Raw genomic sequence first — 16,624 nt, forward strand, 5'->3', positions numbered from 1 at the left:
TTACTTTAGCATTTTTTCCATTGAAGCATGTTAGTCTTTCTATGTATGATTTGCATTCCTAAGGTGCAGTTACTATTTTGTGTGGGAGACAGTGGTGCTTTCTTTTTAACCAGAGCCTGATTTGTGTGTGTGTGTGACAGAGACAGAGAGGGGGACAGATAGGGCCAGATAGGGAGAGAGAGAGATGAGAAGCACCAATTCTTTGTTGCAGCACACCTTAGTTTCTCATTGATTGCTTTCTCATATGTGTTTTGATGGGGAGGGGGCACAGCGAACTGAATGACCCCTTGCTCAAGCCAGCACCTTGGGCTCAAGCTGGTGACCATGGGGTTTTGAACCTGGGTCCTCTGCGTCCCAGTCTGATGCTCCATCCACTGGGCCACCACCTGGTCAGGCCATAGCCTGATTTCTATCAGCAAAATACAAAACTAAAAACAAAAATATAGTGACTTTGAGGATTTTACTTTATTCTTTTTAACTCTTATGAAGTAGGTGCTGTTATCATTCCCATTTTATAGATAAGGAGATTGAGGCATCTAATCAGGGTCACATGTTAGGAAGTGGCAGAACTGGGATTAGAAACCCTGGAGATCTGGTTTCAGAGCCTCCATTCCTATTTACTATGCTAAACTGTCCACTTTGTACCTCTAACACTCACCTGTCATTAATGTATTTGCACCAGGAAAGTGGTTCTCAACCAGGTGACTTTGACCTTTAACACTTGCTTCCTTCTCCTTTACCTCCCAAATCTAACTGGAGGACCACTTGGCAATGTCTGGAGATAATTTTAGTTGTCTCAATTTGAGGCTGGAATTATCTAGTGGGTGGAGACCAGGGATGCCACAAAAACCCTATAATGCACAGGGCAGCCTCTTACAACTCCCTCTCCAGCACCAAACATCCATAAAGCTGAGGCTGAGCAGCCCTACAACAGAGTATATATTCTAGGAGGGTGGGGTGCTAAGTTGATCTCAGTTGCTGCTTTACTCTCAGACCTAGAACAATGCTTGACATGAAAGTGCTTAAATTTTATCTGTTGAACATTTACATTTTTTTTTCTTTTTTTTTTTTCTGAAGCTGGAAACAGGGAGAGACAGTCAGACAGACTCCCGCATGCGCCCGACCGGGATCCACCCGGCACACCCACCAGGGGCGACACTCTGCCCACCAGGGGGCGATGCTCTGCCCATCCTGGGCGTCGCCATGTTGCGACCAGAGCCACTCTAGCGCCTGAGGCAGAGGCCACAGAGCCATCCCCAGCGCCCGGGCCATCTTTGCTCCAATGGAGCCTTGGCTGCGGGAGGGGAAGAGAGAGACAGAGAGGAAAGCGTGGCGGAGGGGTGGAGAAGCAAATGGGCGCTTCTCCTGTGTGCCCTGGCCGGGAATCAAACCCGGGTCCTCCGCACGCTAGGCTGACGCTCTACCACTGAGCCAACCGGCCAGGGCAAACATTTACATTTTTAAGAGCCTAGAACTCAGCCTGATATGTATTTGGTAGGCAACATGTACTTGAATTGATGAAGGTGCCCTCAAAGAAGGTTGAATAGATGCAACAGGACATAATAAATTGAAGCTCCACCATTCCACATCTTTTGGGTTTAACTTTCTCCCAATGACTATAAAGAAGTGGGGCTACTATGAGAACATTTCTTTTTTTATAGATACTTTGATCCCTTAAATACACTGAGTTAAATGTAAGGAATAGACCCTTTTTCTTTTTTAAATGAAAGCCTTTAAATATCCCACACAAATAGCATGTATTTAAGGGATTAGCAGACACCCCTAAATTCAATTGATATCACTAATTGATAATATGCTCCAGTGGGTGACAAAAAATACTGAGTTAAGATTTGTTTACAAGTGTCAAAACTTCCCCAAAACGGAATTATAGCACATATAAAACAAAGACAGATCCGTTATCTAAAAAGAAAGTAGTACCTGAGTCCACTTCATTAAAAATTTTTTATAACCATAGTAGTCTAAGTATAACTTCATCCAATATTTAAAAAATATCCATAGGCATAACATCTGTCAAAGGATTTTCAATTCTTCCTCCTACACCTCAAAGAGCTATTGAACATTATGCAGAAAGCATATGTTCATAAGTAATATTGCTTGATTTACAAAATTCTTTCCCAAGGAAAAATCCAAAAGATGGATAAATGGATAATCAAAGAAAACTAGGAAAAAATCTGACATCTTTCACTCATCATTTCTATACTTAATGAATGAGGTTGGCTTGCCCAAATGTTAAATTATGAAACCGTACTATGTAAAATGCACCCATTACATTTAAAAAGAAGTCAAATCTATATTTATTTACTAGCACTGTTAAACATTACACAAAACACATTCAAGTGGCAAGTAATTATAATGCAAGCCCTTGCATGGCAACCCAAATTTATTGAACTACTGATGCTAAGTTATACAAAATTGCACCACTTTAATTAAGGCTTTTAGTTTACATTTGGCCACCTCTAAGTAGTTGTAACATTAGGTTGGTCAATTTAAATACTGTAGCTCCCTGTTGGATAGACACACAATCTTTACACCCAAACATTAATGCATACAAAGCAACAAGGCATTGTTAAATAAAACAGCAAGTTACTGCAACTTAGGCCTTGTGACCAATTACACATGATTAAAATTACTTCCCACATTCACATCCACAGTACTCGTCCACCATTTAACATCTCAACCAAAACGTTACACATGTGAAACAATCACTAACAGGCAAAAATACTAAACCTGTATATTTGGTATTGCAAATACACTTATGCATGAACAAGCAAGGGATTCACAGTGAGAATCTACAGCTGCAGAAGCCTGAAAATGATTTACAAAAATTGTTAAATCATTAAAAAATTGTTTGAAAATATACACTTCTTGTTGTAGACCCCCACTGTACACACAACTATAAACATTGTTCCCTATGTAAACAAAAAAGGAAACAGTAAGAGATTTGAAAAATCTGGACATTTCCTTCCCAACAGATATTAAAGGCAATGTCTTTAATCTAAGACATTATACTGAAAGGACTACTGTATTTTAAAGACAAGATCACTGTCTCCACAGGTTTTTTTAAAATTTAAAAAAAACTATATAGCTGTGTTAATCAAAGCGCTTATTTATACAATACAATGATAATGACCTTGATTTTCTTAAAAAAAAAAAAATTACAATAAGCTACAAGTATCAAAGAAGCGAAGTTATCTGGAGTAGTCTATATAGGAGCTCTTTGGACTTTCTTTTATTATGCTAAAATAGTGGTGCTTTTAGGATTTACATTATTGTACTTTCCAATACAAAGTATAGGGCGTGTTAAAGTATACAGTACACCATTTTCATACATGTACAACATTGGGGGATGAAAATGTCTCTTAGCAGTAATACTGGATTGTAGCCTCTGGTTTTACCAGCTGCATACTCTAGGACTATTATATAAGTAAAAATCTCTCTTGCGATACTGAAAAGTGATTAGAATGTGCAAATTGATGTAGTAGCTTTCATCCGCCTCCTAACAGGGTACCACCACAGAAAGTCCATTTAAGATGTTGGTAGGTTTAACAAAGTTGGAATGCTGGCACTGTTGAATTGGGCAACAGTTCTTCAGACCTGTTAAAAAGAAAAACATGGGTTGAAAATAGCACACAAAAAAGCCAAAGGATTAAGATAACAGTGTTAAAGTGTTACAAATGAATAGAATGCAGGCTCTTGTCCTTATCATAACATTAATGACATTGTACCACAACCCATAGCAAAGCAAACAAGGGTAGACATTTTCATCTTTTTAGAATGACTTCATTTATTCTGCTTCTTGTAAGTCAGTAAAATGAAAGTTTTAGATAAAAAATGGAGTATCCCCTAGTGTGAATTTCTTTGTATTACCTTCCAGAGATTAAAAGTGGGGTAGGGGAGACCACATTAAAATTTGAGGTCAGGTTAACTTTATTAGCATTAAAAGACAGCAATATTAACAAAATGGGTGCTCCTATAAAAGTGTTTACAATCCTAGAATTACATCATAAATATAGAATGCACATCTCACTAGGGTTTCTAGTATCAGAAAATCAAGACCTTTTTTCCTCACTCTTCCAGTAAGAGCGGCTAAAAATCAGGTTCAGAGAAGTACACAAAATAGAATTTATTTCACAATAGCTCTTTTACAGTTGACAATTAGTTATATATATACTTTCTAATTTCATATTTAAACAAGTTCCATCAACTTTTAGATGAATGTCAGAAAAGGGCAATATTACACTAAAATCATGCAATTAAACTTAAAAAATTGTTAATGATATAAATAAAAGAAGTAAAATCAAAACCCATTGTCTGCTAAGTATTTATTTACTTTGGATGATTTTCTGCATACATGCCTGAGCTAAAAAACGTTTCCTTTTTTACTGTTTTTGTTTGGATCAAACTTACTGCAAGCTCCAGAAATGCTGTTAATATGTATCTAGTTGCTAATTTTACAAATACTTTAAACCCCATTTAGAGTCTGAGTTTGCTAAGTTTTGCTAGCAGATTGAATGAAGTATAGCAAACTGGAAGAGGCAGATGGGAATGTGTGAGCTCAGGCACATATGTGCTAAGAATGGGCATGTATGTGGTCAGGAATGAGAGGATATCTCTCTGAAACAGAAGCCTTAAACAGAGAATAGAGTAAAAAATCCCCCAAAGATACAGAATCAGAGTGCTATAGTAGTCCAGGGCCATTAACATAAGGAAGAAGCAGAACCACAAACACTGAAAGTTCCCGTGATATATAAAAGTACAGTATAATATGATTTAATGAACACTGAGCAGGAAACCATTATTCTTGACAAACAGCAGTAGTTAATGGTTGAGGATTTAGCATGTGTTAGGCACTAATCTAACTGCTTTATAAGTATTAACTCATTTAATATGATTATTTTCAAAAACGATATAAAAATGTTCTATGTTCAGTTTTCCTTCGCTGTCTCATCTATGGGTTGTATTTGTGTCTATCATGGTCTGGTTCATCCCCTAAACAACTTTTACTCAACCTTCGTAAGTCAGCTTAAATGTCTTACTTTCCCTGAATCCACAGTTATGTGACATACTGGGTTTGGTGCCCTAGTCACATGCTCCTATAGTACTCATAATAAGCAAGCATGAACTTGGGAGCCATTCCATGGCTCAGATTATGAGCCATGTACTAAAAATAACTGAATTCAAATTCTGGCTCTGTATAAACTAACTGCACAGGGCTTGAACAAGTAATAATCTTTCTCTGTCTCAGTTCATTTATTTGTAATATGGGAATAATAGTAGTTACTGCCTCATAAGATTGTTGTGAGGATGCAATTAATAAATAGTACTTAAGAGTGCCTGGTACAGAATAAATATGCCAGGGGTTCTTATTATCAGTACTATGCTAGATTATTTCTATAACAGCATTTATCATATTTGCAATTGTTCATCTAACTCTTTCACTAGACCTTAAATATCTTATTAAGGCAATAAAGAGGCAAAGAGAAAGTTTTGCTCTGTACTGTCAGCACAAACCAGTGTCCAATTGGGGCATTTATGTATGAAATGAACTAGAATATGAACCTATGTGGAATACTTTACTTCTGATGATGATATGCAAATGACAGCACTAGGAAATTATACTAACCCATGGAGATCTTAAAAAGGAAGTCATCACTATTTTTTAGAACAACAAAAAATTCAATACTTGCTTTCCTAACAAGAATACCCTAAATTAAATTAAGATTAAAAGTTAGAAGAAAATAAATTAACATACCTGGCTCAGAGCTACAATGCATTTAGTATATTAAAGCAGCTGACATGATGACTTTTTGCGGGCCTTCCCAGGGACTGGAGTTTTTCTGTTAATTTGCCGCACTAGGTCATAAAAAATCTGTAAATATATTATTATTATTATTTTAATTTACAGAAGACAAAAAACCTCAAATAAACAAAACAAAACTTTCTGTGGATGTAAATGCACTCAGAAAGCAAATTTCTTTTCAGTCAAGAAATAAAGAGTAAAACCAGGTATTTTTATAACTGCCAAGTTCTATTCTGTTTATTTTTTGGGAGGGCTAAAATTGTTCTTAAAATAAGTTTTGAGTTGAAGGAGCTGCAGAGACCTTAATCTTAGTTCAGTTAGAACATTTACCATCATACAAAGAAAACAATCCTTATTCTTCTTCAAATCTTTTTTTATGTATCTTTACAAGACGACTTTAAGCCCCTTCAAGGCAAGAAGCATGCAAGCCTTTTTGAATTTGCTCTTTTACATAACACTCTTCATATACCTGAAGACTTATCTGTCTTCCCCACGGGTAGTATTTTCTGTCCAGCATTCCTTCTTTTCATGGTAAATTCCACTTTAATACAGAGGCTAAAATAACACTGTTGCTTATTAATACGTATATATTTAACATAAGATTTCCGCTGACAAGGATCAACAAAACATCCCTGAGCAAACATTAACTTGGGTTTGTTAATACACATACATTATTTTCCATTAATTCTGAATGTTGAATTCCAACCAGTTTTTAAAGTATATTTCACCATACCTCATTAACATTTATTTTTGATTTTGCAGAGGATTCTAAGAATGCACAGTTGTTCCATTGTCTTGCTAGATTTTGACCTTGTTCCTTTCCTACAACTCTTTCATCTTCCAAGTCACACTTATTACCAACCAGAATCATTGGGACCTAAAAATATATTTGGAAAGGTAAAACCAAGTAAGTAAATAAATTTATAATATAAATTAAAACTGATATAAAATTGATACAATGTAAAAATACTTTTTATATTATGCCATAATGTGCAATAAAATTTATAATTAAATATGAAAGCCTTAATGTTAATTTAGGAAACTTTCACACAAAATTTTTAGAAAACAAGTTATGACCTGTTTATAAAAAAGAGGAAATAATCCTTAACATTATATCATAATGAATTTATAACTGATTATAGTAAGGAAAATACAAAACTTTTTCAAAAAGTAGAAGAGGGTGTTGTTGTAAAAACCCAGTATCTAAAAATTTTAAAATGTTTCTCTTAGAGATGTGAATCAACTTCAAGTTTTCTGGTTTCCTGACATGCATTTATCAAATACTTGTTCTCAATTTCACAATTCAGAAAGAAATCTGGAAAGTCCCTAAAGTAGAATTTTTAGTCTTTTGTAGTTTATCAAAAATCTAGACCACATCAATCATGTATTTGGATACACGTAATGTTTGTGATTTTAAAAGAACACTATAAAGCCCTGGCCGGTAGGCTCAGTGGTAGAGCGTCGGCCCAGCGTGTGTAAATCCAGGGTTCGAGTCCTCACCATGACACACAGGAGAAGTGCCCATCTGCATCTCCACTCCTACCCCTCTCCTTTCTCTCTGTCTCTCTCTTCCCCTCCCGCAGCCATGGCTCCACTGGAGCAAAGTTGGCCCAGGTGCTGAGGATGGCTCCATGGCCTCCCCTCAGGTGCTAGAATGGCTCCAGTTGCAACTGAGCATCGGCCAAGATGGGCACAGAATCGCCTCCTGGTGGGCATGCTGGCTGGATCCCCTGGTGGGCGCATGCAGGAATCTGCCTACCTGCCTCGCTGCTTCTCACTTCAGGAAAAAAAAAAAGAAAAAGAAAAAAGAGAGAACACTATGGAAAAATAATACTTATTCTGCAAAACTCCCATTAATCATTTATAGATTGAAATTCTTTCTGAAGAATTTCTGAAAAAAATACAAACTAGAAAATCAAGAATTTTGGCTTTTTTAGGAATAAATACTGAGTATTATATTAATAAATACTTGTTTAATGCAACTGATAGAAAGTATAAAACGGATTTACTAATTAAGAAGTGGTCACTGGGGGCCCTGGCTAGGTGGCTCAGTGTTGACCCAGCGCACAGAAGTCGCGAGTTCAATTCCTGGTTAGAGCATATACAAGAAGCAATCAATGAGTTGATACTTTTCTCTCTCAAATCAACGGGGAAAAATGTACTAAAAAAAAAAAAAAGATGTGCTCATCTGGGAGAATGGGGAGGGAGTGCTCACTGACCCTGGCCAGGTCGCTCAGTTAGTTAGACTAGAGCACTGTCCCTTGTGGGTTTGATGCCCAGTTAGGGCACATACAAGAATTAACAAATGAATGCTTAAAAAATTGGAACAAACTTATGTATTCTTTCTCTCTCCCTTCTTATTTCTCTAAATTCAATTTTTTAAAGAAAAAGTGCTCACTGAGGTTGCTGTAAATATGTAGGGTGTCTCAAAGTTCTTGTTTCAGAAGTCCAAAATGAAAGCATTCTCAGAAGTCTCACAATATTTACTATAATAAAACTATAGATATTACAGTGGTTCTTAAAAGTGTGGGGCCAGATCAACAGCATCAATACCATCTGGAAACCTGTTAGAAATACAAATTCTTAAGCTCAATCCCAGACCTACAGAATCAGAAACTCTGGGAGTAGGGCCTGGCAATCTGTTTCAACTAGTTTTAAATAGTAATTCTGATGCAAGATCAATTCTGAGAACCATGCTATATACAGTATAAGGAATGAAATGAATCATTCTGAAGTTTCCTACAGGGATTAAACGCCATTATGATGCTCTTTGAAGGGGCATATAAATTAACATAAATCTAATGTTTCTTGATTTCCTTTAAAAATTATTTTTATATGCTCCTTTTCTGTCATAGCTGCTTCAGATGTATTCATATGTAATACTGATTTTTTTTTTTGAGAGAGAGAGAGGAACAGAGAGAAAGAAAGGGAGAGAGATGAGAAGCATCAACTTGTAGTTGCATCACTTTAGTTGTTCATTGATTGCTTTCACATACATGCTTTGACCAGGAGGCTCCAGTCGACCCAGTGACTCCCTTGCTCAAGTCAGCAAGATCTGGGCTCAAGCCAGCAACCACGAGGTTATGTTGATGGTCCCATGCTCAAGTGGCAACCTCGGGGTTCCATACCTGGGAACTCAAGTGTCCCAGGCTGACGCTCTATCCATTGAGCCATCACCGATCAGGCAATACTGATTCTTGTTAAAAAGGCTCTTAAAATTTACCAGTAATGTGGTCAAAACATCATTTGTTTTACTAGCAACATTTGTCACCCACATCTCCCCTTCCTTCCCACCAAATGTGTGATTTAAAAATGGGAAGGGTATAAATTTTATTTTACATAGGTTAAGGGGAGAGAAGAGTGTTTCTTACTTTCCACATTATTTATATATATATATATATATTTTTTTTTTTTGAAATAAGTATGAGGGTCAAAGATATATTTTGGAATCACAAGAAAAAAGCTTTAAAAACAAACAACCCCCCAAGATAAATCAACTTTAAATTGCGTTTAAATTCTAACTTCTAAACTGGATATCACTACAAGAAGGGTTTAAAATAAAATACATTTATTAGGATGTCAGCTTACATCATCAGTGTCTTTAACTCGAAGAATCTGTTCTCTCAAATCCTGTAAATCATTAAATGTGGACTGTGCTGTGATGGAGTAAACTAATGCAAAGCCTTGTCCATTTTTCATGTACAAATCCCTCATTGCTGTGAATTGCTCCTACAATAGAAAGAATCATTAAAGAACAATAATATTGTGAGTTAATCTGACAATTTCCAAAGTCTATAATTAGAACTCAAAGAATAATATTGTGGTATTATGTAACACAGCTTAAAATTATAGTTCTTGGCAAGGAGTTATTTGAAAAATTAGTATTTAAAAAAAAGTTTTAATTTGAAAATGATACACCAAAACAGATTTATGTGCAATAAATATCCTCAAGTGGAACAGAAATACTCTGTCTCTAAAAGTGACTTAAAGGCAGCTTTTAAATATTTCATAATGTGTAGGGCACCTAATTTGAATACCCAAGTTATTCACAGTCAGCTCATAATGCTTTAGTTTTGTGGTGTCTACCAGCATGGTCTATATCTTGTCATTTTCCCATATTTTTTTTTCTTCTTCATTAGGCTGTGAGCCTTTGAGGGTAAGAACACAGTCCATGGCACATATCCGGTACTCAAACATTAGCTGAATACCATATATCTAGTATAAATCTTCCTATCACATCAAATATCAACATATCTAGTAGATTCATTAAATGCTTTTAAGGAGGAAAGGTATTATTCAAAATACTTCACACAGCCACTGAGGAGTAAATATGTATTTTGTAAATAACTATACCCAAGTATTTTCCACATTATTTAAAATATAGTAATAAATTAACTTGTTTTAAGACTGGTGAGACTGAAAATTTTCATCCAATTTTCTATTTTTAAATAACTGACACCTGTAATTACAAAGAACACACAAAAATGTAGAATTCAAGAATTTAAAAAAGCTTTAAGACTTAATGCAAGTAGTCCTTTTAAATAAGCTTTACCAATATTTGTCTATTGAGCACTAGCATTTACAAGTTCAACATTGCACAAGTTGTACATATACTTTGGTACTTTGTTTTACATACCGTTCCTGCAGTATCCAAGATTTCAAGCATACACTGTTGTGCATCTACTTCAACTTGCTGGGGGAAAAATAAAATACACCTTCAATTTTATGTAAACAACATTATCTTAATAGCACACAAAAGCTAATTAATATATTTAAAATAGCGACACAGATTATAGTAACTCTAATCTCAAGCAATACTTTAACAGGAGAAAAGATTGCTAGATAATCAAAGTCCATCAACTCCAAATTGTATTAGGTACAAAAACCATGCATTCTGATTCAATACATGGATACCTACAAGATCCAAGCTCAATATGAATCAGTCAGCACTTAATTCTGGAAAGGAAATGATCTCAAAATAGCTCAAAAACTTAAAACCAGTAACAATTCCAATAGTATCAATCTGCCATACTTGAGAAAGATCTTCATTTCTCTAGATAACCATATCCCCTTCACTCTATTGGAAACATAATTTCTGGTAGCATGGAAGCAGAGAACAGGTATAAAACAAACTGTTTATCTGTTATCCCTTTTCAGCTAATGTTTTCTGGGAAAAGAAGTTATTTAAAATGAGATGTGGAAAACAGTCGTAGAGCTCCAGGGAAAAGCTACCTGGTCTCATCTCTCCAGGCAGAGGAGAATAGAAGGTCCATATCCACGCATGCTGCAAATGGCTTCTCCAGTCTACCTGAATCATTACCATCTAGAAGCAGCAGTCACTGGGACTTGGACATGAGCTGCAAAGTATAGAATGGTGACAATTCCGGTGCCATGCGGACTTTTCCTGGATGTGGACTTTTCCTGGACTCCTGCTCCCTGTGACAGATCCTAACAGACTGAACTGTGGTTGGGTTGCATTTTTCAGGGATTTGGCATGGTGATGGGGCCAACTTGGACTTGGTGAACATGTTAAGGACACTACTCTTTTATGGATTCTTGCTGTATTGGCCAAGAGTTTGCTTAAAGGCTTTTAATCACTGTAAAAAAAATAAATAAGTAGAAGGCTGGATAAAGAAGATGGGGCACATATACACCATGGTATACTAGTCAGCTAGAAGAAATGATGACATCGGATCACTTACAGCAGATTGGTGGAATCTTGATAACATTATGCGGAGTGAAATAAGCGAATCAGAAAAAAACAAGAACTGCAGGATTCCATACACTGGTGGGACATAAAAGTGAGACTAAGAGACATGGACAGGAGTGTGGTGGTTACAGGGGGTGGGGGTAGGGAAGGAGGGAGGGGGGGAGGGGGAGGGGTACAAAGAAAACTGGATAGAGGGTGACGGAGGACGATCTCTATTTGGGTGATGGGTATGCAACAGAACTAAAGGACAAAATAACCTGGAAATGTTTTCTTTGAATATATGTACCCTGATTTATTGATGTCACCCCATTTAAATAAAAATTTATTTATTAAAAAAAAATGAGATGTGGAAAAAGGAGTTATACTGCCTTACAGCTGGGGTACAAAAAGGGGTTTCAATTTTTTTTGGTAGACTGGACAGAGGGAGGAAACACAATGTATACACAGCAGCAGGGGCCATACTGGCTGTTACATATGTGGGAGATAACTTTCTCCCACACTTAAAAAATGTCTGTACATTAAGTTTTATTGTCATATGTTGTACTAGCAAAACATCAAAGTAAACCTTTTATTGTGAGCAATTCAAGGAGTTATTAGCAGGAAGGTTAAGGAGACTTCTCCCCTTACATCTTTAGTTAAAAAGAAGGGAGCCTGAAAGTATTATTTTAGTCTTTAGGGTATAGGCGGGTTGAAACATGGAGATCCTACTTTAAATGGATGGCCTAACTCTTAAGTCTGTTTGCCAAATTATAATGTTGGGACCAGGATAAATTTAGAATCGTCAGAGAGAGAAAGAGAAAGAGAGGAACAGCAAGAGAAAGTATTTAAGATTCTCATAACCTGGTAAACATGCAATGCCAAGAAAACCAAGTATGAACTTTCCCCACTATTTTATAAATTAACTGCTTATTTATCCCACTTTTATAAAGAACATTCAATAATTGTAAAGCTAAAAACAATAATTTATATTTATAATAAAATCAAAAGCCTTTTAAAATAACATATACCTTTCTATAAGAATCTTCTATCGTAGGATCATATTTTTCAACAAAAATTCCTTGAACAAACTGTACAGTCTGAAAAAAAATTAACATATCATTATACTTCTAAAGAACAAATCCATGTCTGTAACATTTTAAATTATTGATTTCACACAGGAATTTGTGCCATTGATAAAAAACACAACCACTACTACATTTGAATGTACGCAGTTGGTGAGATTACTTTAGAAAACTTAAAAAAAAATTTTGTATTTTTAAAGTAATCACTGTGCTCTTTGTTAGAAGAGATTATACAGATTGGGGCAAAAGTAGGTTTACAGTTGTTCCTATGGAATATACTATAATAAATAATAATATAAGAATAAACTGTTTTGTGTGTTCACAACTATAAACCTACTTTTGCCCCAACCTGTATATTTAATAAAATTTAAATGGTTCCAGTTTTAGTCTTAAGGGCTTAAATTTTGAATTAATTAGGAAGTGGCTAATTTTTTTGTGTGTACACACTTATGCGCATACTTGACACACCTCCCCATAACGCTGCATATAATTACAAATGAAAAAGCAGCTCATGCTCTGTTGTACACACTTCTCAGTTTGATCTCAGCATGTCAAGTTCTGTGCTAGGTGGCCACTAAGTGACCAAAGGAAATCATTGATCTACCTTATTGTGGAGCTTTGCTAAACTCTTAACCATCATTTTCCTTAAGATTCTTCCCTTTCCTAATCACCAAGCGGTGCTTTTTCTTGCTGTAATTCCTTGATACGAAAACATGGCTGCCAAAATAATGTAAAAACTGCAGAGTCAAGGGTATTATTTGAAACAGGTTATTAAAATAAGTTTTATTTAATATTTTCTAACATAAAAATATATATGTTAACTCAATGAGAAAGAGCAAAATTAATTCCTCTCTCACTCTGAAATGCAGACAGACACACGTTTTTACATGCTCTTACTCTATGCTTAGCTCATATTTTATTTTGGCATATCTCAAGGTGGTCTGGAACCAATGTTCCAAACAATATGATTTATCCAGATACAACTAAAGGTAGACTAAAATTATAAAAAATATTACATTGCTTCTAAAATTACTGAAATTTCACCTTAACAAATAAATGAAAACAAATAATCAAAACCTAAAACTCAATAAAAGAAAGTATCTTGGAGTGAATAGCTTAGATATAATGAGAATGACTTACCAGAGCAGATTTTCCAACGCCTCCTGAGCCAAGAACAACTAGCTTATACTCACGCATGGTGTAAGCTTGTCAAAAGCTAGTACCTATTAAAGAAAAAGAAATTCTTAAGTAATATCTTTGTATTCGTGTGTTTCTTATAGAAATAAAATATTCAAGCAAGTAGATTTATTTAAAAATGAGTATTATACCATACTAATATAGAACATTCCATAAATAGAACTTATAAAGAATGTTACTGGTAGGATTCTTTATAACACATCACATAGGAACAAAAAAACTGCAGAATTACAGACATGACTTTCAGTGCTATCCTAAATTCAATTAGAATAAAATATTTACTCTATTAAAGAAAAAAAGGGAGGGGGAAGCTAAGGTAAAGCATGAAGGGGTATTTTAATAATTACAAGATAGCAGCAACATACATGCTCAGTACCCTTACTGAAGGTATCTTGAACGTACCCTTACCCATCCGTAATCTTGAGTCACAAGTAGTTGAATCCCCACTAAATACAGGAATATACCCAATGCAGAAAAAATAATCCGGCCTCCATCTAGTAGATCAGCGGTTCTCAACCTGTGGGTCACGACCCTGGTGGGGGTCGAACGACCAAAACACAGGGGTCGCCTAAAGCCATCAGAAATAATAAATATGTATTTTCTGATGGCTTTAGGCGACCCCTGTGTTTTGGTCGTTCGACCCCCACCGGGGTCACGACCCACAGGTTGAGAACCGCTGTAGAAGATGAACAGGATAGGGCAGGAGTCTGTAAACAAATCCAGCCATGCCCAAGCATTTCTGCATTGTCTATCGTTGCTTTCTTGCTATGATGGCAGAGTTAAGAAGTATAGCAGAGACAATCGAATCTGCAAAGCTTAGAACATTTACTATGGCATTTATAGAAAAAAAAGCTGATTCCTAAGAGAGATGAATGGTAAATGAGTTAGCTGAGAAAGCAGACCAAATAAATACTCATTACTGAGATCAGAGAGGTACAAAGAGTCTGAAAATGGTCAGGGATCAGTGGCAGAACTGAAGAATATGAACGCCCATACTCAAAAAGTCTGAGTGCTCAATATGATTAAATACTGGAGATCAGTAACAGTAAAATAAAAAAAGAAGAAGCAAACCATATCAATCAAGGCTTATCATTCTAAGATTTCACTATACTAAGGATAAAGAAAGAAGATCCTAAAAGTTTTCAGAACGGGGGACAAGAGAATACAAAGCCCCCACATTCCTAGAAAAAAATAATTAGTCAGTGGCCATGGTACTAAATAAATCTTCTTAATCAAGAAATGGCAGTTCTTTAGTCATAGTAACAAGTAACGACCAGAACTGGTTTAAACACATGTAATCGACTAATAAGCATTTGCTTCAATGAGCATGCTTCTGCAGCCTGACCAGGCAGTGGCCCAGTGGATAGAGGAGTGTCAGACTGTGATGCAGAGGACCCAGGTTTGAAACCCTGAGGTCACCGGCCTGAGCGTGGGATCATAGACATGACCCCATGGTCACTGGCTTGAGCCCAAAGTCACTGACTTGAGCAGGGGGTCACTCGTTCTGCTGTATCCCCCCCACCCCCGCAAGGCACATATGAGAAAGCAATCAATGAACAACTAAGGAGCTGCATCAAAGAACTGAAGCTTTTCATCTATCTCCCTTCCTCTCTGTCTGTCCCTATCTGTCCCTCTCTCTGTCTCAAAATAATAATAATAATAATAATAATAATATGCTTCTGTAAACTAAACTAATAAATTATCAATAGCCCTTTACTTCCAAGTCAATCACAAATGGACTCACTTTGGTATATTTGTGTTAAATCTCTTTAAATATGTTCTTTCCTTCCAGCCCATACTCTTAGAAAAGATATCCTCTCTCTCTATAACATTCCTTTATTTCTCTTTAGGATGCTAGGTCTGTTGCTATGTGCTTCCTTCCCAAACTTTCTCTTTCACTTCTGCCTTTAATTACACGGACTATCTACTATAATCAAAATATATATTTCTGTTTCTGAATAGGAACTCCCCCCCAAAAAACCTATAACTACTAACTCTCCACTTACTAGTTCCTCTATTTTATTTCTAATCTTGAACCCATCATTCCTATACACTTTTTTTTCTAGTTCTTGAACACAGCTTCCTTTATTTTGTGAGCTGCAATGGTTCCTACCAGATCATAATTTTAGGAAAGAGGAACCTAAATGCAATAAAAGTTGAACCAAATTTCAGCTTTAAGAATATTCCACACTATAGCATGCATATCATTTTGGGACAAATAAATTACTCTGTAAAAATTTAAAACCACAGTCAGGTTTATTTCTTTTAAAACATCATTTAAAAATAGATTTTTTTTAGGTAAAATTTCTATTATCAGTGCCATGCAGACATTATCCAACCACACAGCTCTACAATGATCCATCTGAGAAATATTTTTGAAAAAAACTTAGGGTTCTAATGAAAGATACCTCCAAGTTTGTGTTTCTGAACCCAACCAGAGGGAATGTGGTAACTTTAGGAACAAGAATTACCTGAACATTCCAAAGAGCAAACCAACCACTTTAATACAAATAGACTCATCTCTAGCATTCTTTTATCCATTATGTAGCTGGGATACGTCACTTTTTAATGACTTCTTTGTCATTTTCACCTACAACTTAAAAAACAACAACACTCCAATGAACACACATCACAATACCATCGAATCAAGAAATGTCTCACTTGAATGAAAAGTGCCTCTACAGTTGATACTAATTTGCTCCTGCCTTTGAAAGTCTGTCGATCTTTGAACTCTTAATTCCCTAAAACCATGTAAGACCAGCAGTCTGCTCTGCTCAGGAGAGGCAGTGTCTGACTAGGATAACTGTTCCTTAAGTAATCAATAACTTCAGCTTT

The 16,624-nt window shown here is 35.9% G+C and overlaps 1 protein-coding gene across 1 annotated transcript in view; it reads right to left on the reverse strand.

Moving 5' to 3' along the window:
- Positions 1-2,291: 2,291 nt before the first annotated feature.
- RAP1B (RAP1B, member of RAS oncogene family) overlaps positions 2,292-16,624 on the reverse strand; it is a 54,748-nt gene continuing 40,415 nt past the window's right edge. The window contains exons 2-8 of the mRNA XM_066368708.1: positions 13,733-13,815; positions 12,539-12,607; positions 10,458-10,514; positions 9,410-9,550; positions 6,555-6,698; positions 5,774-5,890; positions 2,292-3,615 (exon numbers count right to left, since the gene is read on the reverse strand). Coding sequence (XP_066224805.1) covers positions 5,804-5,890; positions 6,555-6,698; positions 9,410-9,550; positions 10,458-10,514; positions 12,539-12,607; positions 13,733-13,789 — 555 coding nt within the window. The 5' untranslated portion in view covers positions 13,790-13,815 and the 3' untranslated portion in view covers positions 2,292-3,615; positions 5,774-5,803. The remainder of the gene's footprint in view (positions 3,616-5,773; positions 5,891-6,554; positions 6,699-9,409; positions 9,551-10,457; positions 10,515-12,538; positions 12,608-13,732; positions 13,816-16,624) is intronic.

Source organism: Saccopteryx leptura, chromosome 2 (genome assembly GCF_036850995.1).
Source record: "Saccopteryx leptura isolate mSacLep1 chromosome 2, mSacLep1_pri_phased_curated, whole genome shotgun sequence".
Classification (NCBI taxonomy): domain Eukaryota; kingdom Metazoa; phylum Chordata; class Mammalia; order Chiroptera; family Emballonuridae; genus Saccopteryx; species Saccopteryx leptura.